The sequence below is a fragment of the Schistocerca americana genome, chromosome 1 (genome assembly GCF_021461395.2).
Source record: "Schistocerca americana isolate TAMUIC-IGC-003095 chromosome 1, iqSchAmer2.1, whole genome shotgun sequence".
Lineage (NCBI taxonomy): Eukaryota > Metazoa > Arthropoda > Insecta > Orthoptera > Acrididae > Schistocerca > Schistocerca americana.
This window is the reverse complement of record NC_060119.1, coordinates 588,212,813-588,239,534: the sequence shown is the minus strand read 5'-3', so window position 1 is coordinate 588,239,534 and position 26,722 is coordinate 588,212,813. Positions and strand designations below refer to the sequence as shown.

The 26,722-nt window shown below is 44.4% G+C and overlaps 1 protein-coding gene across 1 annotated transcript in view; it reads right to left on the bottom strand.

Annotated features, from left to right (window-relative positions):
- LOC124579080 (protein sneaky) overlaps positions 1 to 26,722 on the bottom strand; it is a 284,298-nt gene that overhangs the window by 206,804 nt on the left and 50,772 nt on the right. Inside the window, exons 6-7 of the mRNA XM_047131238.1 lie at positions 17,108 to 17,208; positions 10,338 to 10,509 (exon numbers count right to left, since the gene is read on the bottom strand). Of these exons, the coding sequence (XP_046987194.1) occupies positions 10,338 to 10,509; positions 17,108 to 17,208 (273 nt within the window). The remainder of the gene's footprint in view (positions 1 to 10,337; positions 10,510 to 17,107; positions 17,209 to 26,722) is intronic.

Genomic DNA, 26,722 nt, shown 5'->3' with positions numbered 1-26,722 from the left:
TGTAGTCCATCAATAAAGGAGGTTGCTTACAAAACACTCGTTCGACCTATACTTGAGTATTGCTCATCAGTGTGGGATCCATACCAGGTCGGGTTGACAGAAGAGATAGTGAAGGTCCAAACAAGAGCGGCGCGTTTCGTCACAGGGTTATTTGGTAAGCGTGATAGCGTTACGGAGATGTTTAGCAAACTCAAGTGGCAGACTATGCAAGAGAGACGCTCTGCACCGCGGTGAAGCTTGCTCGCCAGGTTTCGAGAGGGTGCGTTTCTGGATGAGGTATTGAATATATTGCTTCCCCCTACTTATACCTCCCGAGGAGATCACGAATGTAAAATTAGAGAGATTAGAGCGCGCACGGAGGCTTTCAGACAGTCGTTCTTCCCGCGAACCATACGCAACTGGAACAGGAAAGGGAGGTAATGACAGTGGCACGTAAAGTGCCCTCCGCCACACACCGTTGGGTGGCTTGCGGAGTATAAATGTAGATGTAGAATTTGGTAGGGGAGGTTAGCTTAACTTAGATTAAGTATTCACTCTACCTGTCTTACTTGAATGAAGTAGAATTCAAGTAAGAGCTATGGCTATCCAAGGCTGAGTTACTTTAGAAGTTTAAGGTGAGATAACACTAAATGGGTAACAGAAAAGGCGGCGGGGGTAAAATACGGGGAGCGAAAGGCTATTTACAATTTGTACAGAAACCAGATGGCAGTAATAAGAGTAGAGGGGCATGAAAGGGAAGCAGCGGTTGGGAAGGAAGTGAGACAGGGTTGTAGCCTATCCCCGTTGTTATTCAATCTGTATATTGAGCAAGCAGTAGAGGAAACAAAAGAAAAATTCGGATTAGGTATTAAAATCCATGGAGAAGAAATAAAAACTTTAAGATTCGCCGATGACATTGTAATTCTGTCAGAGGCAGCAAAGGACTTATGAGTGCAGTTGAGCGGAATGGACAGTGTCTTGAAAGGAGGATATACGACAAACATCAACAAAAGCAAAACGAGGATAATGGAATGTAGTCGAATTAAGTAGGGTGATGCTGAGGGCATTAGATTAGGAAATGAGACACTTAAAGTAGTAAAGGAGTTTTGCTATTTGGGGAGCAAAATAACTGATGATGGTCGAAGTAGAGAAGATATAAAATGTTGACTGGCAATGGCAAGGAAAGCGTTTCTGAAGAAGAGAAATTTGTTAACATCGAGTATAGATTTAAGTGTCAGGAAGTCGTTTCTGAAAGTATTTGTGTGGAGTGTAGCCACGTATGGAAGTGAAACATGGACGATAAATAGTTTGGACAAGAAGAGAATACAAGCTTTCGAAATGTGGTGCTACAGAAGAATGCTGAAGATTAGATGGGTAGATCACATAACTAATGAGGAGGTATTGAATAGAATTGGGGAGAAGAGGAGTTTGTGGCACAACTTGACAAGAAGAAGGGACCGGTTGGTAGGACATGTTCTGAGACATCGAGGGATCACCAATTTAGTATTGGAGGGCAGCGTGGAGGGTAAAAATCGTAGAGGGAGACCAAGAGATGAATACACTAAGCAGATTCAGATGGATGGAGACTGCAGTAGGTACTGGGAGATGAAGAAGCTTGCACAGGATAGAGTAGCATGGAGAGCTGCATCAAACCAGTCTCAGGACTGAAGACAACAACGCAACATGTCGAATGAGCATGATGAAGTGATGAATATCCATTCTGAGAAATGGAAGAGCTGTTAGTTAAAATAGGAGTGTATCTTATAACGTTGCTTTATATTAATTACCTGTCTGGCATTAGTAAGAGTATATGTTTATCAGCTGATCCAGGAACTACGAGGCGACTGCCTTTTAGTTGTTTTGTCAGTTTGGTTGCACTGAGAAAGAAAAGATACTGATACGGATTTTCATTGTTAGATTACAAGAGACTGGACGTAGAATTGCTATGAGATTCAGTTATCTGTAGAAAGTTAAACACCATATCAAGCAGCGATGGTATAATCTGTAAATGAAAACTATGGAAATATAAAGGGCTTGATGAGACTGGTACTCTTTGGATTATTGCCTGACATGGTCAGGATCGAAACAATTGATCTATGTAAATGTTAGTAATTTTTTGCATAAAATTCTTTAATAGTCCAGATCGCAATACTGTATTTTAGTAATCATTGATTACTGGTTTCGGCTAAGTAGTTAGCCATCTTCAGATCTGAAATAGTACAGAAATTTGCACACGAAGGGAAATAGTGTAATGTGCACTGGCAAATTTAACAAGAGGTAAATGAGGGCAAATACACCCCAGTTAAGAGTTATATGAACATCAGGCCAAAATCAAGGCTGAAGAGGATGTGAGATTCGTTTTCGGAGTAGGTGAGTTAGACACTAAAGTGGAAGGGAGATTTGCCTGCCGAAGTTGTCTGTTGGAGGATATGTGGACATTTGAAGGAGTGGCTCTTCTGAAAGACAGTTGTAAAGAAAGAAATAATGTCTTTGACTGTCGGGGTGGGTCACAAGCAGTTAATGAGATGAAAGATTGAGATTATGGAATGAATACTGCTGTAAATTGAAGTTTAATGCATGATGGTTTTGCTTTGCATTTATGGGAATGTATGGGGTGGAGGCAGTTTCAAATGCTGTGAGTGGGTGGGGATTTTAGATTGGGCAATATTTATGGAGGCGCTAATGTTTACAGTAGGAACAGGTTGGAGTATTTCTGGGCGAAGTTCTCATTGTACTGGAGGGAATTTAGGCATGTTTAGAGTCGTAGTTGGGATTTAGATTATTGTAAATGAAGCTGAAAACAGTAGACCAACGCTCTGTCATTAACAACATGGTCTGTTGTGGAGGCCTGTAGCAGCTGTTGGCTGCACTGATATGTGTTCACAGATGAGTGAGACTGGTTGAATAATGCAGTGTCGTGGCATTATATTCAACTCGTGTTGAATCTTCTATGCTGTGTTCACCTGATGCACACATGACTATTAGGTTGGGACTGCCAGCACTGTTACGACTGACTAATTCCAGAATCTGCTCAATGTTTACATCTTCTGGCCATAAACATGTCATCATTGATGATGCATCTTGGTCTACAACTAGCTCCATCCTCCATTCGACTTCTGTAGTTCCCAGTCAGAATACGAGAGAAATAGAGTAATATGTCCTTCATTTTCTCATTACAGTCCACAGTCGTCAGTTCTAATAAAGACGCTCATTAAACGATTGCCATCCTGCTGACCATTGGAAACAGTGGAATGCACCACATGGACTCTTGAGCATACGACCGATACTGTACACTGTGTTAAGTTCTCGTGAAATAGTGAACTAACTTCTTGTGCCCAAAACATTAATGAGGTATGAAGCAGTTTGTACAGAAAAAGAAGATCCGTCTCCTGTCACCAGATGGACTGCATAGTGATCATCTCTTACCACTGAACACATTCTATGTACGGTCGTTCGTCCAGTAAATGCTGGTTTTCTACACTCAGATGAGGCCTGTACCACTTCCATCGTTTGCAACGACTGACTGAAGATGACAGTGCCTTCAATTGTGCCTTTGTATATGCCACTGAGGTCTACTGTGTATCGTAAATATTTACCATCTGTCTATACAGTGGCAGTGTCCAGTGTCTGATAACAATATCGATGCCGCAACACCAGAGACGTTCATGCATCTGGGGGCAATCACTCACCAGGAGCAGCATATACTGTCGCATAGCAGGCACATGGCCACGACAATAAGCGGACTGTAGGCATATAAGCACAACGATTTATGATTCCTCTCTCCATCTGTCGCTCTTACGGTAATCTATATCTTCCCTCCCCTCCTCCATATCCCCTCCTGTTCGTTCGGCAGCCTGAATGGAGGCTGTTTATTTAAGACCCAAATTATTATCCAAATAGTTTAACTTATGTCTCAAGATGATATTCAATATGCCTGCCACAATCAAACATGGCGTTCCAAGATGGCAGAATGTCTAAGGGTCATCAAGATCGAAAATAAATAATGTGTCATATTAGTGTGCCCCAGGACACCTTAAAGAATTAGTCCCTTACACCTATAATGTCACAGTGGAAATAACTCAGTGTTACATCACAGGAAATTAAAAAAAAACTTGTCTATTTATGTAAATATTTATCAATATTTATTGAGTCTCTCTAGATGTATGTAAGAGTATTTTATTACTGCCCCATGGTTTATTAATATTGTTACATGATGCGAAGCGCATCCAGAAAGTAAGTTTCCCGATGTTGTTTCCTTTAATGTAGACGTATTAAACCGGGAAAATTGCGCATGCGGAACAGAATTTTGACGTCACAATCAAATGCCGGCTGGACAGATCCCGCTTAGTGCCAGTACCGCGGCAGCAGTGCCCCGAAATGGCGTCTTTTATTCTTTTTTCGCCGCCTGCGAGGTTCGTCCAGTGGTAAGCTTCCTTAACACACAAAACATAGCGCCCATCGAAATTCATCCTCAACTCTGCTACGTCTACGGGAAGAGCATCATCAGCAAAGAGATGATGCGTCGCTGGTGTAGGTTTATTTCCAAAGGTTGTCAAAGTGTCCACGATGAAAAGCGCAGTGGGCAACCCATCCTCAATGATCACCTGGTTGAGCTGGTGCGGCGGCGCATCCTAGAGAACCGTCGCTTGACGATTGCTGAGCTCAGCAGCCATTTTCCGCAAATATCGCGAGCCTTGTTACATGAAATTGTCACTAAGCAGCTGCTGTTCAAGAAATTGTGTGCCAGATAGGTGCTGCAAAATCTGACACCCGAGCACAAAACGAAACGCTTTGCAGAACACTGACATATCTGCTCATCATGCTAACGGCGACGAGTTCCTCGACAGGATCGTCATGGACGATGAGAAGCAGATTTCTCACTTCACCCTGGAAACCAAGCAACAGTCAATGCATTGGCGTCGCAATGGATCTCTGGACAAGACTAAATTCAAACAGACTGTTTCGGTGCAGAAAGTGATGTGGACAGCGTTCTGCGACAGGAAGGGCATCCTGCCCAGAGGAAGAGCTGACGAAGAGCTGAAGGCGACTGACACATGCTGGTTCCATTCACAGGCGGCACACTTCTACGACACAGGAATAGAAAAGTTAATCCCGCGATATGACAGGTGTCTCAGTTTTTTTGTAACTATGTCACAAAATAGCTCAAACATTGCTGTAGCTGCTGCCAATAAAGTTTTTCATATAAGTATGTTGTCTTTGTTTTTTAAAAAAATAGGGAAACTTACTTTCTGGATGCGCCTCATACAAAATAAAATGTTTCTTTAGCGCCAACGTGGGTATCCTACATGATATAATATTATTACAATTAATATCTACTGTTTTTTCAACAAGGATAAACAAGGTGGTGGATCTAGTCCAGTTATTTGGTTGAGAAATTTTTTTCAAACAACAGTTACAATGTGGAGGTGTTGGATTTTTTTATATACAAGTACACTTGTACTACATAACAATTACACTGTGGAGGTGCAGGATCCGTTTTTAAATAAATTACACTGATAGCTCCCCTAGTTCTATGTTTAAAAAGTACCACTGCCCCTCCTGGGTATGCAGCATTATTGCTCACTGTCCAAGGAACACTAGAGTGATTAGGTATCATGCAGCCAGGGGTACACTGTTCACTGACTGGACATTCCCTGCTCGAGGACAAACTTTATTGTCTATAATACAACATACAATCACCATTAATCTTTATTTTACAGTTTCCATTACCAATCTTGGCCCAGACAAAAATATACTCATCGGCATTCAATTTCTTCTTTCTTCGGGTAGTCAAAGTAAAATTGTCTCTGCTATACTCCATGTCTTCCATGTTAAAATATTTCCATCTGGAAAGGCTTCAAGGCCACCATAATCTGCATGGTTCCCCCATACAACGGCCAGGGTTAGCCATGTACTACCTCCAAAAACTGCTTGTACATGACATGTAAAGTTCAAATGGAGTCCTCTAAACACATTGGGACCTCCAATCAACTGTTGTTTATTAAACTGTCCAGCCAAATCAATGTCAATAGCCTTCAAACTGCGATACACAGCGAATGACGCTCCGTGCTGCGGCGCAGCGTGAGCTCGCGGCCCTTATCGTGACGTCACCGTCCGGCCGCAGCGCGCGCGCCTTATCAGAGTCTTGCGCAACATACCGGATGTTAATTTTCAAGCAACACGGGCCTAGTAATACTAGGGCCCCGTGTTGCCCGGATTTGAACGACCGCCACGATTTGAGTCGCGCGCCACAAGCAACTGGCCAATCACAAGCCGCGCGGCAGCCACTGCAGCGGCTACGTCCCGCTGGGCGTTGGCTTGCTACGTTCACTTGTGTTGTGTTAACATGCCACAGCAATGCCTCGTCGACGTGCATGGCGTCGTCGACGGCGGCGCAGCGTTCCTGTGTATCGCAGTTTGAAGGCTATTGACATTGATTTGGCTGGACAGTTTAATAAACAACAGTTGATTGGAGGTCCCAATGTGTTTAGAGGACTCCATTTGAACTTTACATGTCATGTGCAAGCAGTTTTTGGAGGTAGTACATGGCTAACCCTGGCCGTTGTATGGGGGAACCATGCAGATTATGGTGGCCTTGAAGCCTTTCCAGATGGAAATATTTTAACATGGAAGACATGGAGTATAGCAGAGACAACAGGACTTTTGGCTAAGCACCCTTATGGTACAGTTGTTCCTAGTATGCCATTTACTTTGACTACCCGAAGAAAGAAGAAATTGAATGCCGATGAGTATATTTTTGTCTGGGCCAAGATTGGTAATGGAAACTGGTGATTGTATGTTGTATTACAGACAATAAAGTTTGTCCTACCCGAGAACCATCCTTATCTATCCCGTGAGATTTTTTTTTGTAAAAAGATTAAAAACAAAGTTCAATTATAACTTGGTTGCTCGCTAGGCGGGTGACCTTGAGCGGGACTGCATTATCTCACTCAGTGACCCCCATCCCACCCAGCACCCCATACCAGTAGCTCTTTTCTTGCCTCCATAAACCAAGGAACATCTCAGCGGCCTTGGAACAGCTCAGTCCACAGATGCTGAATTTCCTTTTGCCCAAAAGCTCATTCTAAAATTGAATTTCCTGATTCATCAGTAAGGCGTGGGCTCAGCACACATTTGTTGCATAATTTTTAACATTTTTATGCAGCGACAGCAACTGATATTGTTTATACAAGAATTTAACTTTATCCTTTACCAAGGTTTCAACGTTAGTAATAACGTCTTCTTCAAAACATAAAATATTATTTAAATGTTTTAGGCACGCAGTTTCAGAGATTTTTCACAGGGAGACAGCAAACGCCAAACGCCAATGCTACAGGTTTCTCGATTGGTCGCCTTAAACGAAACGTCATTCTCCCGTTTTAGAAGAGCAATGCTGATTGGCAGACGATATTTCTGACACCTTGAGCTGAAGGAATAATGGAAGAGACCGAAAGATATACCCCTTCATGTCTGGCATGGAGAGGGCCATTCCGTTGTCGCTCTTAGAGTGAGGAACAAGTCTCTCCTCAGTACTTCACTGGGAGAGCACCAATGTCGAGAGCGAATCGAAGTGCTACTCTATATTGAGTCCTTGCGATTAAGCGTTGTTCACTGTGTTGGCCGACACACTTATTGTGCGGTGTGAACGGACGGAGTTATAGTTAAACGCCTGTGAACGAATTTTTAGTGGTATCGCGGTGGACTGGTTATCTGATCGGTGTACCACGCCAATAGTTAGACTAGGGGCGAATAGGAATCCTTGACTTCATCAAGGCATAGGGAGAGTTTGATTGCTGAAGGTCAATCCAGATAGAACGAGCGTTATGTTATTTGTCAGCAGCGAGTGGCGCAGACAGCAGTCATCGCAGCTTATGGTATTGTGCGCTACAGCTATTGCAAGCCCCATATTTCCTCCACAACAGTACACTTCACTGCATTTGACACGCGACAGCCTCGACCGTACCTAGCAACATTCTAAAGGATAATTATTCAAGTTGAGTAGGCGCGCCTCTCAGCCATTCTGCCAAGCCAACAACCATGTTAAACTTTGTATAGAAATTTCATTAGCGAATCCTATCCTTGAGAGGTAACTTCACATTCCGAAAAGAACCAGGATATAACTTGTTCAATTCATAACTAAAAGTGCTATTGTGATTTCTTAGAATTTTTGCAAAATAAATAATAACTTTCGTTAGTTTCATGTTTTTCTTACACTAACTAGCACTACTCCAGTACTCAAGATCCCCCTAGTTACGTAAGAAATTTTGTGAATTTTTGTATCATTTCCTTACAGCGGACGACTCCAGAAGGTATTTATTGCTGAAAGTTTTTGAGGCATTTCTCTTTAGAACGTTAGGAGCGTCTGTCTGACTTCTGTAGTAGTGTGGGGGTGGAAATTGCATCTTGCAGGAGCCACAGGGTAAAGGGTACATCTCAGATTAATCCGTTGCGCAGAATAACAGAATAACAGATCAACCTCACACCTCAGAATGTGTATTACAACAAGCAACATTTGGTGTTTTTTGTGTGTGTAGTGTTACTCTACACACCAAAACGCACACTGATGGAGAAAATTTCGTGGTGTATATTTATGAACGATGATTCCAACCAGTTTTTAACACTGGGAGTCCTTTTAGCCTGGAAGATCACTATAATATACGGATGACTTCGATATTGGTTTTAGCAGAACCAAGAGAAGATTTTTGACGAACCAACATACACAATTTCCGTGTGGAAATATCGTTGTTTACCGTAGTACAAAGATCAAATGAACTTTTTGTTCTCGATCAGAAATCTGCAATCATATTTCTGTATTATGATAAGAAACCTGACTGTATATAAACAGCGTCTGTACATACTGGGGGCAAGTATAATGGGTGAAAATCCGTATAACAACGCAAAAACATTTTTGTGACTTACATAGTATTCAGTAAACGATTTGCTTGATTGCACTGGCTCATTTAGCAAACAAAACGATGCGCTTTGGGTGCGATTTCTGACTGGATTCAGTAGCTTGTGAGTAGGTGGGACTATCGTATGTGAGTGAAATCTACTGATGTAACCAGCTCACACAGAACGAGTTAGGTTTTTTAATATACTCTTTTTTCAATTTTTGCCCATGTGCTATTCAAGAGTGAAATAGTTGAGAAATAGTCTGCGAATCCTGCGCCAACCAAGTAAATGTCAACTGCAGAGTAGTTTGTTATAATTTTGCTGAGCCATGTATGGTGTAAATTGACACAATTTTGTTTGCTTCTCAGTAAGCGATAATACTATCAGATATCTTGAAAGAATCTATTATACGAATCGATTTCGATACGAAATTCATTGTTTTCAGTACAAAGCAACTGGTTTCGACAAAAATTTGCTGATTTTTTTCCTTACAATTTTAAACACCTGTTTCATATCTTATCGGAAATCCAACCCTTTGACATTCAAATGTGTCATGGACTCTCTCTCCCACCCCCACCTCCCCCTTCCCACTGCAAGAGTCTGGTGTTAAAAACGTGTATTAAAATATTCCCTTAGTGTTCTTTAGCTGAAAGATTACAGAATATATGATAAATGATCTCTGAGAGAAGTGAATCTTTGACGTATGTAGTATGATAAATCTGAAAATTTGTCGGCAACAATTTTACACTTATCATTAGATATGAGTCTTTATAGATGTTCCTTCGAATTTTTAGGATAATGATTGGAGTAGCACATCATTTAATAATGAGTGAAACATCTCTGAAGAAGCATAAATTAAGTCGTGAGCAGCATGAAAGCGTTACTCTAGAGTGTATTCCAGAAAAAAACACCGATTCAAGCTCCATCCCATACTGGAATGTTAACAATTTGTAGAAGACCAGTTTCTGTCCGTAATAGTCTCACCCGTTGCATTTTTAATGCACGATTATGCCATCTCAGTAGTTTGCCTCTAGCAAGTTCTGTTGTATACCTTCATAGGCTACGGATGAGGGAATTTTTTAGTGTCATGTATTTAGTAAAGTGTAGGTATGTTGTATCATATCCCTCCCATACTGTAGCGTAATATTATTTGACACTACTGTTTACATCTTGTACTCAATCCATGAAATTCGTAATTTGATGTAGGACTTTGAATGTCATATGGATGCTAATCCTTCGTGATGTCGTAGGAATCGGACTCTGTGATCGGCCAGGATTCGTATCTTCGCTAATTCCAAAATAAAAAAAGAAAATAATAAGCAATATGCAACACAAAGCAAAGTGGAGTATACAAAGCATTCAGTAAAGACTACTGCAGAATTCCTTATTCAAGTAGTACAGGCCCAACGTCTATCAGTATCTTACAAAGTCATGGTTCAAACAAACGGTTCTGTACTCATGCTTACAAGCTGTGGACTGGAGCGAGGGTGCATGCGTGTCTTCTCCACGGGCCGCAGAGGCAGCAGCGGCTGGCGCCCCTTGGCGCGCCGGCGTGCGTCCACCAACCGGAAGTAGGCTGTCACCCGCCAGTTGTCCCAGCGCACGTTCGCCAAGTAACGCTCATGGTAGTTCTGTGCACTGCAAATTCATGCCAACATCTCTGGGGCATAAACGAAAATGTTGAACTACTACCATTTTTAAGGAACGTTTTCCGATTTCATATGAGGTGATATTTCGTAGTAGCAACTTATTGTGTACAGATTCTAATTTAGTCACTGGTTTTACTTATATTAAGTGCGATGCATGAGGCCACCATAGTTGAGAAGCGATTTTACTCGTCATGGGATCGAGAGGCAGATTTTCTCGATGGGTAGTGTGGTGAGGATGATCTCAATTGTAAGCATATTTAGACTTGGTTTGGTGTGGCGCTTCCAAACGAAAATGTGTTTCAGCTGTTGGGAGAGGTTATGAGTTTTGTCACAGTATTTTCACAAGAACTTTCTGGTACTGCTTAAAGGACTGGAGAATTTCTCATGGTATTAGGAAATTTCTGTGATAATTGGCTTGGTTCAAATGGCTCTGAGCACTATGGGACTTAACTTCTGAGGTCATCATTCCCCTAGAACTTAGAACTACTTAAACCTAACTAACATAAGGACATCACACACATCCATATCCGAGGCAGGATTCGAACCTGCGACCGTAGTGGTCGTGCGGTTCCAGACTGTAGCGCCTAGAACCGCTCGGCCACCTCGGCCGGCTGTGATAATTACAAAGATGACAAATTACCCTAAAAGTAAGAAGACTGACACTGAGGATAAATTTTGACCACGCACCGAAAATAAAAGTTTACGTGGGAGGTAGTTTAAGGTTACCGGTAATGCGGTTGCTAGAGAGGGCCTGCTACACGCAATTAACCCATTCATATACTACCCAGTATGCACCGAGTCGAGATGGCGAAAACATGGCAGCAAAATGAATTTCACATTCTCTGTTTCAACATGTGCAATTCAGTTACAACTGTGCGGCGTGATTTTCGTCGAGAGTATGGCACTAAGCCTCCTAAAGTGTAAGAAGTCTACTGGTCTTGCATACCGCCACTGCTCACCAATGTGGGAGTCATATCCAGTGGGCAGGGAAGTGCCCCTTGCGATCTGTCATAAGAGTCCCAGCAGCGAATTTTACTGGAAGCGTTTATGTTTCAACATACATCAATTTCCTGTTCTGGCAGCTAATATTCGGAGAATAAAATAGGTTGGAAACAATGAGTCTCTATAATGGCAAGGAATTCTATAAATTACAACCTATGTTTAACACAGGATACTTTTCAGTCGTTTGCGTGAGGCCCCTGTTCACATGGATGGACTTACGGACTGACAGCCTGCAAACAACATGCCAGGTGGTTTGAGGTGCTCATTCACAGGCTCACCATAGCTGCTGCAGACAACAAATCTGACAGTCTCCGTGAGTTCACAGGTAGAGCTGACAAACCACAGAAAGTTGACTGAGACACACTGGTCGCCTAAAAGTGGAGGGTCAGTAGATACTAGACATACAAGATAATCTCGACCCCGACGTAGATGTCATTCCAGAAATTCTGACATCATCGTATTCCGGACACGTGCGTCAAGGTCATGACATCATCGTTCCTGGAATTCTGATACCATCGTCTCACTGCCCTGTGAAGACCACACCAGCTCCCAACCCCACATCTGCTCCCCCCCCCCCCCCCCCAGTCTCCCCACCACCCATGCCCACTGCTCCCTATCTCGTCGACGTCATCATGCTGTCTGATAACTGCAACCAAGTTCAGATACATAACCATCAAACAATTTTAATTCTATTGCAAGAATGTAGTCAGTTGCCGCCTGCACTTCGAGGATGGTTTTTTAAGTGGTTATGGTCATATTTAGGTTCCTGACTGCCACGTTAAATATATGTAAAATTTTCCTTGTTTTCCGGCAGATCTGCATCGTCAGCACAACAAATGATTTTTATTTCTTCGTCCTCCATTCTATAACCACTTCCAACCAACACCTTCTTTATCACCTCGTCTGCGACTATATTACAAAAAAAAAAAAAAAAAAGACTTTGTGTTCCGCCCTACGACTGGTCTTGTCATGGGGAAGCCTCGTCAGAGAGGTCCACCGCATGGGCGTCTAGGGAATGAATCCAGTGGTGGTTTCCCGTTGACTTCCACTGATGATGATGAAACTATAAGGACAACACAACACCCACTCCCTTAGTGGAGAAAATCTCCGACTCAGCTGGGATTCGAACCCGGGCCCCTTGGCGTGACAGACCGCCTCGCTGGCCACTCAGCTATCAGGGCGGACTATATTACAAAGTGATGGGCTTAAAGAGTCACTTAGTCCAAAATCACTACTAACTGCTACATAGCTTGTTAACCCGAAACCAATTTACCCTGGATGTCTATGGTGGTATAAATGTCTTCATTTGCTTTTATTAGTTGGAAGGAATCCGCCGACAGCAGAGCTTGTTTAACACATCTGTCGATTGAATCCTATCTAAAGCCATCTGTAGATCAATAAAACAAAGATAAACTGGGCTGTTGTATTCGATGCACTTATCTACGACGCGTCTAAGAATGGAATCTGCTTTGTGCACGGCCTACCGGACGTAAAACCCTACTGCGCCTCTGCAAGGGTTTTAATGTTTTTTATTTCATTTCCCATTATTTTTTATAAGTTTATAGAATGAACCAAGTATATTTATAGCCCTGTAGTTGGATGTGTCATTCTTATCTCCTTTTTTTGTACATGAGAATTGTAATATTAATTTTCCATTCAAAAAATGGCTCTGAGCACTATGGGACTTAACTTCTTAGGTCATCAGTCCCCTATAACTTAGAACTACTTAAACCTAACCAACCTAAGGACATCACACACATCCATGCCCGAGGCAGGATTCGAACCTGCGACTGCAGCGGTCGCGCGGTTCCAGACTGTAGCGCCTAGAACCGCTTGGCCACTCCGGCCGGTACTTCGAGGATGAACAACCCCCATTACTTCAGAGCAATATTCTTTCCTTTGTTGCTCAGAGCTCGGGTATTAGTTATAACGATTTTTTTTTGCCCAAAAGTATCCAAACGATCTGCCGATGTCATACACGTGTTACGCACATTCGTCACAAAAGTCTCACGGCGGTGTAACGTCAGCAACTTGCATTTCACACTCACTGACACAATGTCACATCGACACACATAATTAACTTAGTGCTCAAAAGTACTTGTTTTATTTATCAGTCACGCACTGTTGCTCTCTGTTGAAGACCTCTGCTCTGTAGTGAGGGGATCAGCCGCTACAGTGAGAACCAGAGTAAAAAAAAAAATAGTGGGGTAAGATGCTTTGACAGTACAAAATAATGTTATAATGACATCAAAACATAGCCTGCAAAATCTTGGTCAAGTGGCAGCAAATACAGAAATCGGTTTTATTGGCTGTACAACAGGCAAACTGGTAAAAATAACGGGCAATTTGGAAGGATGTCAAATCTAGAATTTGGTAACGGTCTGCATAATTAATAAATTTGCGTCAGAGCGCCGCAATTACACCAAAATTACGCTACAATTCTATCACAAATACACCATGTATACAATGTTCATACACTACACTTACATTGTATATACCCTGCAGTAAGATATGTCAGTATAAATACAAAAACATCATGACATATGCTGTATAAAATGTAAGTCAAGTGAGACCAAATCTGGAAACTGGCAAATTTGGCAGTTTGTTAGGTTGCCAAATCGGAAATTGGTGAAATCGGTAGAAAAGACCAAAAATGCAGATGTACCAGCCAAAAAAACTGTTGGCAGATGCATAAATAAATCAATTTTTGTCGATGGGCATTTGCATTAAATATTTGAGTGCTCCGCATTAATGACTGCTGAACCGCTAGCATCCATGTGCGCCATAGTGAGAAGCAGAGATAAAAAGAACAAATGGCGTGATAAGATGCCTTGTCAATACAAGATAACGACATCATTAACATAGTCTGCAAGATATTAGTTGAGTCGGTTGTACAGTAGACAAACTGGTAGGATGCCAAATCTGTATATTGCTTTTATTGGCGTATAATTGGTAAATGGATACGCTGGCATAACACCGGCACAACATGCGTCATACATACATAACGTCGATGTAAAGCCGCTGTACCGTGTGCAAAACATACCAGCGTAACGTCAAGTCAACGCCTATAATTAATTTAGTGCTCAAAAGTACTTATATTATTTTTCAGTCACGTGCTGTTGATTGCATTCGAGGCCTCTGCTCCATACAGAGGGGATCAGACGCTGTGATGAGAAACATTACATACGTGGTGGAGGTCCTGCAACCGAAGGCTCTGCTGTTTGTGGACAACCACGCCCATGCCCCAATTCAAGAGGACAACGGCCATCCTCACACTGCTGCCACCTCCTGATCGTGCCTTGCAGCTGCATGGGATGGAATATCACAGGAATACATCCTAGACTTACATAACTCCGTGCCGCTACATCTGGACGCTTGCATTCACAACCATGAGAGCCTGACGCTATGCAAACATGTTCATTTTGTGGCCTTGTAGCGCAGTAAATGTTGGTCCTTCAAAGTTAAAAGTCTAATCATTTCGTATGTGTGGTACCATGTAACTGCCTGCCAACAACGATCGAAATCTGCCTGGTCGATCGGGCTGCAGCTGTTTTGATGACGATTAGTGTATAATTATTGGTTTTGATAGACTTCTTCTATGTACCTCTGCTTCCACAGTGTCACAAAGCAGAAGCAGTGAATGGAGTTACCTCGGGACATGTTCGCAAAATTATGAGACGAGTTTGACTATCATGTGGATTTTCTGCTGTGCTTTCACTGGAGGGCAAATTGAACATTTGTGAAAGGTAAATGAAAACTTTTATCCTGAACGTAACTGTAGAAAGTAACCCAAGAATGTATAAGATCTACGAGTTATATCTTTGTAAAATCGAATGATTGTTTACAAAATAATATCTTGCAGTACTACTTGAATGTTACAATTTACCCCAGTTTCTGTGTGATTCATGTACAAGACATAGTCTTGTGACATTGGATGAATATATGAATATTTTTGAAACAGCCAACATATTGCAATCAAAGGAATAGGGCAGAATCAGGTGATGGGGCGGGGGGGGGGGGGCAGGTACTATAACTGAGGCATAAGTCCATTAAGCTGACTCCATAGCACTGGTTGGCAGAAAGGGAGAGATGTTAAACATTATGGGGAGTGGCTCTGAACTTGGAAAGATTGGCGCCGGTGGCGACACCTACAACGTGCTGACATGAGGAAAGTTTCCAACCGATTTCTCATACACAAACAGCAGTTGACCGGCGTTGCCTGGTGAAACGTTGTTGTGATGCCTCGTGTAGGGAGGAGAAATGCGTACCATCACGTTTCCGACTTTGATAAACGTCAGATTGTAGCATATCGCGATTGCGGTTTATCGTATCGCGACATTGCTGCTCGCATTGCTCGAGATCCAATGACTGATAGCAGAATATGGAATCGGTGGCTTCAGGAGGGTAATACGGAACGCCATGCTGGTTCCCAACGGACTCGTATCACTAGCGGTTGAGATGACAGGCATCTTATCCGCATGGCTGTAACGGATCGTGCAGCCACGTCTCGATCCATGAGTCAAGTGATGGGGCGTTGACAAGACAACAACCATCTTCACGAACAGTTCGACGACATTTGCAGCAGCATGGACTATCAGCTCGGAGACCACGGCTGCAGTTATCCTTGACGCTGCATCACAGACAGGAGCGCCTGCGATACTGTAGTCAACGACGAACTTGGGTGCACGAATGGCAAAGCGTCATTCTTTCGGATGAATCCAGGTTCTGTTTGCAGCATCATGATGGTCGCATCCGTGTTTGGCAACATCGCGGTGATCGCACATTAGAAGCGTGTATTCGTCATCGCCATACTGGCGTATCACCCGGCGTGATGGTATGGGGTGCCATTGGTTACACGTCTCGGTCACCTCTTGTTCGCATTGACGGCACTTTGAACAGTGGACGTTACATTTCAGATGTGTTACCACCCTACATTCGATCCCTGCGTAACCCCACATTTCAGCAGGATAATGCACGATCGCATTTTGCAGGTCCTGTGCGGGCCTTTCTGGATACAGAAAATGTTCGACTGCTGCCCTGGCCAGCACATTCTCCATATCTCTCACCAATTGTAAACGTCTGGTCAACGGTGGCCGAGCAACTGGCTCGTCACAATACGCCAGTCACTACTCTTGATGAACTGTGGTATCGCGTCGAAGCTGCATGGGCAGCTGTACCTGTACACGCCATCCAAGCTCTGTTTGACTCAATGCCCAGGCCTATCAAGGCCGTTATTACGGCCAGGATTGGTTGTTCTGGGCACTGATTTCTCAGGATCTATGCACCCAAATCGCGTGAAAATGTAATCACATGTCAGTTCTAGTATAATATATTTGTCCAATGAATACCCGTTTATCATCTGCATTTCTTCTTGGGGTAGTAATTTTAATGGCCAGTAGTGTAAGAAATCATCATTTAAAATCTGATGTACTGAAACTTGGACGGCACAAGTACTACACATCAGAGGGTTTTCTTGACAGAGTAGGAAGCCAAGCGTCACTGGAATGTGACGTATCCGAAGGGCAATGAGAAGTAGTGAACTTCGCCTCAATGGCCTGAAGGAGGACCTCCACCAGGGCCTTCACCTGGTGAGCACGCGCAGCAGCAGCAGCCGGGCGACGAGGCGCGCGGCGTGCGTCAGCTGCTGCAGGAAGGAGCGGCTCCTGCGCGCCTCCTGCGCCGCGTCCTGAGCGGCGTCCGCCGCCCCGCGCGCCGCCGCCGCCGCCTCCTCGCGGACCTGCGCACGCCTTCCGTCACTCACATACTCGGGGCTTCCGGCGACGCAGCTAAATGCTCTTACTAGCTGTTGAGTGGTACTTAAGGTAGGCAAATAAATTAGTGAAATCAATGTGAAGTAGAAATTAGTAAATAAATGAAAAACTTAGTTTAGTTTAGAAGAATTACACACTGGCAAACAGCGGTCAGAGCAGCCGTGGCAACAGCCGGCGCTTGCAAGTCAGCAAATTCAGGAGAAGCCATCGTCCTCCCTACATAAGCGGAAGCTGTCGATTCAGCCGTCAGGGCGTCGCCCGACCGGCTCACGCGTTTCTCAATTGTCACATGTGATCAAAGGCCCTCGCCTACATTCCAAGAGCCAATGACCGACGTTAAGAAGATTCTTCGAGAAGCTTTTCAACGTGACAGAAGAGGCAATGACCGTGAAGTCGTACACCTCCAGTGAACTGAAGTGAATAAATACGCGAGACGCAGTGGGCCCGACAGCAGGAGTAGTTTTCGGTTCAGTTTTGGAGCTGAAGACCGTCATGCAGGAAGAGACTACATCGTACACAGAAGCACCGAGTCCGCCGCTGTGATGGAATAGCAAGCCGCAGCCTCGCCGCCAGAAGACAAGAGTAAAAGGTATTTGAAGACTGATTTTTACGTACGCGGGTGACTCGTGAGGACGGGAAGGAGACGGCCTCACATCAGCAGTCACCTGTGAGCTGGTATGAAGATTTGACAGCCGAAGACTGGCAAGCGGGAGTCCGTTGTTCGAGTCCGGGACACTGGCCTTCCTCCGCCGCGCCGCTCCGCTGGCCGACGCACAGCACACGCGGCCGCTTACAGAAGAGAAACACTGGGACGCCACATCCAAGGTATCACCGTCCGATTCACGAATTCGTTCTCAATAATTAAATGGGCAACCACACGAGGCGCGTATCCAGTAAACTGGGCGAGACGGCGACACGAGATACATACCGCCACGCGTAATCAGACGCCGCCGCTGCCGCAGCAGAAGGCTTCGCAAACGACACAGCTACCGCTCTCCCAGCCAGAACAATCCAGTAAGAAAACCGTTGTACAAATCTTCAATAAATGCTATCTTATGTAAAAATGCTGTTTCGTTCTACATCATATCCGAGCCAAGGAAGAACCCACCCTGCCCACATATTGTTAAGACAGAAAAAGTAATTTATTTAGTGTTTTTCACCCTGACATAATGCTTTAGAATCAAATGCCCTTTGCAGTAATGCTCATCCTGACAATTGACTAGCATCAAAAGAGAAAACCCAGTTACATTTAGTGTCAGAAGTGTTACATAGCGGTAAATTAAACTGGGTGTAGGGAGAGGCTATCAGTTTCGACACAGAATTTTCACAAGAACTTTCTAGAATTGCTTAAGAAATCGCAGATTTTCTCTCGGTTTTAGCAAATTGCTATGATAATTACAAAGAGGAAAATTTACCCTAAAAATTAAGATTGACAGAGAGGGTGGATTTTAATCACAGGCATCGAAACTAAAAGTCTCTGTGGCAGCAAGCTGAAAGTTTGTAATGTAGTTGCTGGCTAGGTGCAATTAACCCATTCGTACACTACCCACTGACCATCAGGTCGAGATGGGAAAACACAGCAACAAAATGCATTTTGCAGTTCTGGTTCCAATCACCATGGGCCTTACACTACTGGCCATTAAAATTGCTACACCAAGAAGAAATGAAGATGATAAACGGATATTCATTGGAGAAATATATAATACTAGAACTGACATGAGATTACATTTTCACGCAATTTGGGTGCATGGATCCTGAGAAATCGGTACCGAGAACAACCACCTCTGGCAGAAACAACGGCCTTGATAGGCCTGGGCATTAAGTCAAACACAGCTTGGATGGCGTGTACAGGTACAGCTGCCCATGCAGCTTCAACACGATACCACAGTTCATCAAGAGTAGTGACTGGCGTATTGTGACGAGCCAGTTGCTCGGCCACCATTGACCAGACGTTTTCAATTGGTGAGAGATCTGGAGAATGCGCTGGCCAGGGCAGCAGTCGAACATTTTCTGTATCCAGTAAGGCCCGTACAGGACCTGCAACATGCGGTCGTGCATTATCCTGCTGAAATGTAGGGTTTCGCAGGGATCAAATGAAGGGTAGAGCCACGGGTCGTAACACATCTGAAATGTAACGTCCATTGTTCAAAGTGCCGTCAATGCGAACAAGAGGTGACCGAGACGTGTAACCAATGGCAACCCATGCCATCACGCCGGGTGATACGCCAGTATGGCGATGACGAATACACGCTTCCAATATGCGTTCACCGCGAGGTCGCCAAACACGGATGCGAGCATCATGGCGCTGTAAACAGAACCTGGATTCATACGAAAAAATGTCGTTTTGCCATTCGTGCACCCAGATTCGTCGTTGAGTACACCATCACAGGCGCTCCTGTCTGTGATGCAGCGTCAAGGGTAACCGCAGCCATGGTCTTCGAGCTGATAGTCCATGCTGCTGCAAACGTCATCGAACTGTTCGTGCAGATGGTTGTTGTCTTGGAAACGTCCCCATCTGTTGACTCAGGGGTCGAGACGTGGCTGCACGATCCATTACAGCCATGCGGATAAGATGCCTGTCATCTCGACTGCTAATGATACCAGGCCGTTGGGATCCATTACCCTCCTGAACCCACCGATTCTATATTCTGCTAACAGTCGTTGGATCTCGACCATCGCGTGCAACAATGTCGCGATACGATAAACAGCAATCGCGATGGGCTACAATCCGACCATTATGAAAGTCGGAAACGTGATGGTACGCATTTATTCTCCTTACACGTGGCATCACAACAACGTTTCACCAGGCAACGCCGGTCAACTGCTGTTGGTGTATGAGAAATCGGTTGGAAACTTTCCTCATGTCTGCACGTTGCAGGTGTCGCCACCGGTGCCAACCTTGTGTGAATGCTTTGAAAAGCTCATCATTTGCATATCACAGCATCTTCTTCCTGTCGGTTAAATTTGGCGTCTGTAGCACGTCATCTTCGTGGTGTAGCAATTTTAATGGCCAGTAGTGTAACATCTGTGGTCATCAGTCCCCTAGACTTAGAACTACTTAAACCTAACTAACCTAAGGACATCATAGACATCCATGCCCGAGGCAGGATTAGAACCTGCGACGGTAGCAGCAGCGCGGTTCCCGACTGAAGCGCCTAGAACCGCTCGGCCACGGCGGTCGGATATGGGTTTTGCATTCTCGGTTCCAACAGGTGCAATTCAGTTAAAGCTGTGTGGTGTGCTTTTGGTCGAGAGTACGGCACTGAACCTCCTAAAGTGTAATTAGTATACCGATCTTGCATTCCACCATTGGTCACCAAAGCAGGGAATATCCAGTAGACATAACAGTGGCCCTTGTTATGGTGTTATGAGGGTACCCACAGAAAAACTTTTACTGCAATGTTTACGTTTTTGGATACACCAATTTCCAATTTTGTCGGCTAATTTTCAGAGAATTAAACTGGTTGGAAATTATGAGTCTCTAAAATGGCACATAATTCTACAAATTACAGGCTAAGTTTAACGCAGTATACTTTTCAGTTATTTGCATGAGGCCCCTGACCACAATGGTGGACTTGCAGACTGACAGCCTGCAAACATCATTCCAGGTGGGTTGAGATACTCGTTCACAGACTCACCATATTTGTTGCAAACATTAAATCTGACAATGTCCATGAGTTTACGGGTATAGCCCGACAAACAGCAGAAAGTTGAGTGAGACACATTGACCTCCTAAAAGAAGAGGGTCAGTGGATATACAAGATAATCTCGAACCAATTCCGGGAATTCTGACATCATCGCATTTTGGACTTGTGCATCATGGACATAACCTCAACGCTCCTGGAATTCTGACATCATTGTCTAATTGCCATATGATGGCCACACATTACCCCACTACTCAGCTCCCCACCCTTCGAGCTATTTATTTCGACTGCAAGAGTATCTTAATTTGTTGTCTGCACTCCGAGTACGAATGACACAAACGACACGTACTACGTAAACGTGTTAGTGTTGTTAAAAATTGAACTTTCACACACAGAGAGACATGACAGTAAGCACGCTGGCCCAAAAATTAATCACCAAAAAAAAAAAAAAGTGTGTGAAATCTTATGGGACTTAACTGCTAAGATCATCAGTACCTAAGCTTACACACTACTTAACCTAAATTATCCTAAGGACAAACACACCCACCCATGCCCGAGGGAGGACTCGAACCTCCGCCGGGACCAGCCACAAATTAATCACCAGCAGGAGACATTACGAGAATACTGCGTAGTATCACCCTAGACTTAGAGTGGATAGTAGGAAGCCTTACTGTTTACCTTTATCGAAATTTCTCTAAAATTAATATATTTTTGTTTTTTCAACAGAAGGTTCATATTTTCAAGACACAAATGAATTAATGACTTAGCTGTCAATGGACATTCATTTTCATCATTGGGAAAGTTCAAAATTTGTGCCGGACCGAGATTCAAATACGGGTGCCCTGATACGAGGCAGATGCTTGACCACTGTGCCATCTGGTCACAGTGGTCACCGCAAATGCGCGAACTAACCTAGCACTCGTCTCGTCAGACTCAGATTCGCAACTTACCCACACTCTACCGAGGGGCAAAAAATGGCTCTGAGCACTAAGGGACTTAACATCTATGGTCATCAGTCCCCTAGAACTTAGAGCTACTTAAACTTAACTAACCTAAGGACATCACACAACACCGAGGGGCACTACATCAATAGTGTGTGGATAAGTTGAGAATTTGTGTCTGACGGTAGGCGTACTAGGTTAGTCCGTGCTGCTGCGGTGACCACCGTGTCCAGATGGCAAAAAGGTCAGCACATATTCCTAGTAAGCAGCAGACCCCTTTTCGAATCCCGGTCCGCTACATACTTTCAACTTTCGCCATTGATGCAAATCAGTGCCCACTGGCAGCTAAAGTCATTAATTCATTTGTGTCTTGATTCTTAGTGGCTACAGGATCATAATAGTGTCTGTTCCTTCGGACGTGCCTAAAAGAACAGACGCTACATACATAACTAAGGTTCGTATTTAGGGAGCTATTTAGAAAGAGGATTTCAGCATAGAAAATAAAGTTTCATTTAGTGTGTTTGTAAGTATGATCTTTCTTCCTTCCTGTTCTTTTGCCATTTTACGCCAACACCGTGGTAAAATGGTAGCTTTAAGTATATCACAATAACCAACAGAATATTTACGATGTAAACTTCATTTGAAACGTAAATACCATAAAAGGCAATAAATTAATCTTAGCACAATATATTAGCGCTCCTACCTCTTTTTTCCATTATTATCACAATGATTCTCCATATTTTCTTCTTCAGTTGTAGTCTCTTGGAGCTACTTCTTCCAAAACACGCACCTTATTCTATCCACTTGAGGTCCCGTATTATCACAGTAACACACTAAACATTCATTTATTTTCTCTGTTTTCCGTTTGCTGACAGTACATCCGCTCTTTCTCTTTTCAGGAGTGGGTCGATCCTAGCTAACTCTGTGCGTCAGTACAACAGCGATTTTCTACCTTCGTTCTGAAAAGGGTGTCAGTTTATCACAGGTGAAATGTCTTACAAAATAATGATTCATTACAGCATCAATGTGGACCTGAAGCGGATGCCACTACTCTTTCTCTTTCTGTTCTTCCGTCCTGCACGCGCTGTGGAGTCTTACTCTTCGCATCGTCCTAGCTCATCAGCACCGGAAATGCAAGCAGTATTTCTCAACACAGCTTTATAAAACTGAGAAAGCCTCTTCCGGTATAGTTCGCATTTTCCACAGGTACTGGGGTGAGACGCCTAGAAGTGTCACGTGACCAAACATAGCTCAGCATCGTCGAAGGGGACCGATGACCTCGCTGTTTGGTCCTCTCCCCCCAAATCAACCAATCACCGTCGATGGTTGATGAATGGAAAAACTGAATCTTAATGTACATGCCACATTACTGGATATTCTCAGTTTTCAAACAAAGGAGTGCATAAACTAAAGGCAAAATAATCTCAACGACAAGAAGGGATTGCGTGACGTAAACGGAAGTTGGTATGCGTGTTTCTACATCTGAAGGACATTTGTTCAAATTCCGCGTCAGTCGCATAAGAGTTGCACTAGTAGTGCAACGACGAGGATGCAAAACAGATTTGCCTTACATACACGCTGTAACGATTGTGAGCGTTAGTTACCTTTGAGACCAGACGTAGGGAGTTGATGTTATCAGGAATGCCTTTAAGGCGACAGAGATGCCATTATCAATACATCACTGAGTTTAAACGAGGTCGTGTAATAGGACTACGAGAAGCTCAGTTTTCATTCTGCGATATATTGCAGAAAGACCCGGCAGTAATGTAGCCGCTGTACATGATTGCTGACAGCGGTTGGCCGGCCGGAGTGGCCGAGCAGTTCTAGGCGCTACAGTCTGGAACCACACGACCGCTACGGTCGCAGGTTCGAACCCTGCCTCGGGCATGGATGTGTGTGATGTCCTTAGGTTAGTTAGGTTTAAGTAGTCCTAAGTTCTAGGGGGTTAAGTCCCATAGTGCTCAGAGCCATTTGAACCATTTGACAGCGGTTGACGAGAATGTACGGTAGCAAGAAGACCGGGCTCCGGACGGCCACGTGGCACTATTGAGAGGAAAGACCATAGTGTTCGGTATTTCGCTCTGGCGCATCATACTGCCTCTGTAGCAGCAATTTGAGCATCAGTTGGTACCACAGTGACGCAACGAACTACGTGAAATGAATTCGTAGTTGAGGATATGGACAACGATCCACTGTATAATGGAATGACGATAGTGAAGATCTGCGCAGAACGGAGACTCGAAACCGGATTTCCCGCTCTCGCTAGCAGTCGCCTTGCCATTTCGCTATCCGAGCACGACTCACACCCAGACCCAGACTTCCATATGTCGTCGACCATGTGTCTACAACCTGTACTCGTACATCCATTGCGCATATTCCCGTATGCTTTGCTTGAAAGTCGATTGTCCGGTGTCGGCGGGTAAATACGATATTGCAAAAAAAAAATGGTTCAAATGGCTCTGAGCACTATGGGACTCAACTTCTGAGGTCATTAGTCCCCTAGAAATTATAACTAGTTAAACCTAACTATCCTTACGACACCACACACATCCATGCCCGAGGTAGAATTCGAACCTGCGACCGTAGCGGTCTCGCGGTTCCAGACTGCAGCGCCTAGAGCCGCACAGACGATATTGCAGTGCCTGTGTTAATCCAAATTACGATGCAAAGCCAAACGGTAAGGGGATCGCTCGCGATAAGCGGAAAATCCGGTTTCGAGTCCCGGTCAGGTACAAATTTCCATTGTCGTCATTCCATTATGCAGCTAATGATTGGCCGTATTCCCAACTCCGAATACATTTCATTTACACTACTGGCCATTAAAATTGCTACACCACGAAGTTGACGTGCTACAGACGCGAAATTTAACCAACAGAAAGAAGATGCTATGATATGCAAATGATTAGCTTTTCAGAGCATTCAAACAAGGTTGGCGCCGGTGGCGACACCTACAACGTGCTGACATGAGGAAAGTTTCCAACCGATTCCTCATACACAAACAGCAGTTGACCGGCGATGCCTGGTGAAACGTGGTTGTGATGCCTCGTGTAAGGAGGAGAAATGCATACCATCACGTTTCCGACTTTGATAAAGGTCGGATTGTAGCCTATCGCGATTGCGGTTTATCGTATTGCGACATTGCTGCTCGCGTTGGCCGGGATCCCATGACTGTTAGCAGAATATGGAATCGGTGGGTTCAGCAGGGTGATACGGAACGCCGTGCTGGATCCCAACGGCCTCGTATCACTAGCAGTCGAGATGGCAGGCATCTTATCCGCATGGCTGTAACGGATCGTGCAGCCTCGGTTCGATCCCTGAGTAAACAGATGGGGACGTTTGCAAGACAACAACCATCTGCATGAACAGTTCGACGACGTTTGCAGCAGATGGACTATCAGCTTGGAGATCATGGCTGCGGAGCCGCGCGACCTCTAAGGTCGCAGGTTCGAATCCTGCCTCGGACATGGATGTGTGTGATGTCCTTAGGTTAGTTAGGTTTAAGTAGTTCTAGGTTCTAGGGGACTGATGACCTCAGAAGTTAAGTCCCATAGTGCTTAGAGCCATTTTAGCCATGGCTGCGGTTACCCTTGGCGCTGCATGACAGACAGGAGCGCCCGTGATGGTGTACTCAACGACGAACCTGGGTGCACGAATGGCAAAACGTCATTTTTTCGGATGAATCCAGGTTCTGTTTACAGCATCATGATGGTCGCATCCGTGTTTGGCGACGTCGCGGTGAACGCACATTGGAAGCGTGTATTCGTCATCGCCATACTGGCGTATCACCCGGCGTGATGGTATGGGGTGCCAGTAGTTACACGTCTCGGTCACTTCTTGTTCGCATTGACGGCACTTTGAACAATGGACGTTAAATTTCAGATGTGTTACGACCCGTGGCTCTACCCTTGATTCGATCCCTGCGAAACCCTACATTTCAGCAGGATAATGCAGGACCGTATATTGCAGGTCCTCTACGGGCCTTTCTGGATACAGCAAATGTTCGACTGCTGCCCTGGCCAGCACATTCTCCAGAACTCTCACCAATTGAAAACGTCTGGCCAATGGTGGCCGAGCAACTGGCTCGTCACAATATGCCAGCCACTACTCTTCATGAACTGTGGTATCGTGTTGAAGCTGCATGGGCAGCTGTACCTGTACACGTCATCCAAGCTCTGTTTGACTCAATGCCCAGGCGTATCAAGCCCACTATTACGGCCAGAGGTGGTTGTTCTGGGTACTGATTTCTCAGGATCTATGCACCCAAATTGCGTGAAAATGTAATCACATGTCAGTTCTAGTATAATATATTTGTCCAATGAATACCCGTTTATCATCTGCATTTCTTCTTGGTGTAGTAATTTTAATGGCCAGTAGTGTATTTCATAACGGCTGTAGTCGCCATAGGATATACAACGAACTGTTGCAAATCGGGTACTTCCAGGACAGCTCCGAGCCAGACGCCCTGTAGCGTACATTCCATTCACTCCAAACCATCTCCATTTGCGACTTCAGTCGTGTCAAGCGAGAGAAGTGTGGGCGCCCGTTGCGTTTTCTGATGATAGCTCGTTCTGTCTAGGTGCCAATGATGGGGGTGTATTGATTAGATGGAGGCCAATAGAGGGCGTGGAACTAACGTGTCTGCGTGCTAGACACACTGGATCCACATATTGAGGTATGATCTGGGTGGTGATTTCGTATGACAGCAGGAGCGCTCTTAAGGCTATCTCACGCATCCTGATTGCGAATGCGAGGTTGTACGTCAGTCTGGTGGCCCAAGACCCTTCAACTGGACCTTCTAGTGTCCAAGAAATATTGCCTGGACCACCAATAACAAATGGAGACGA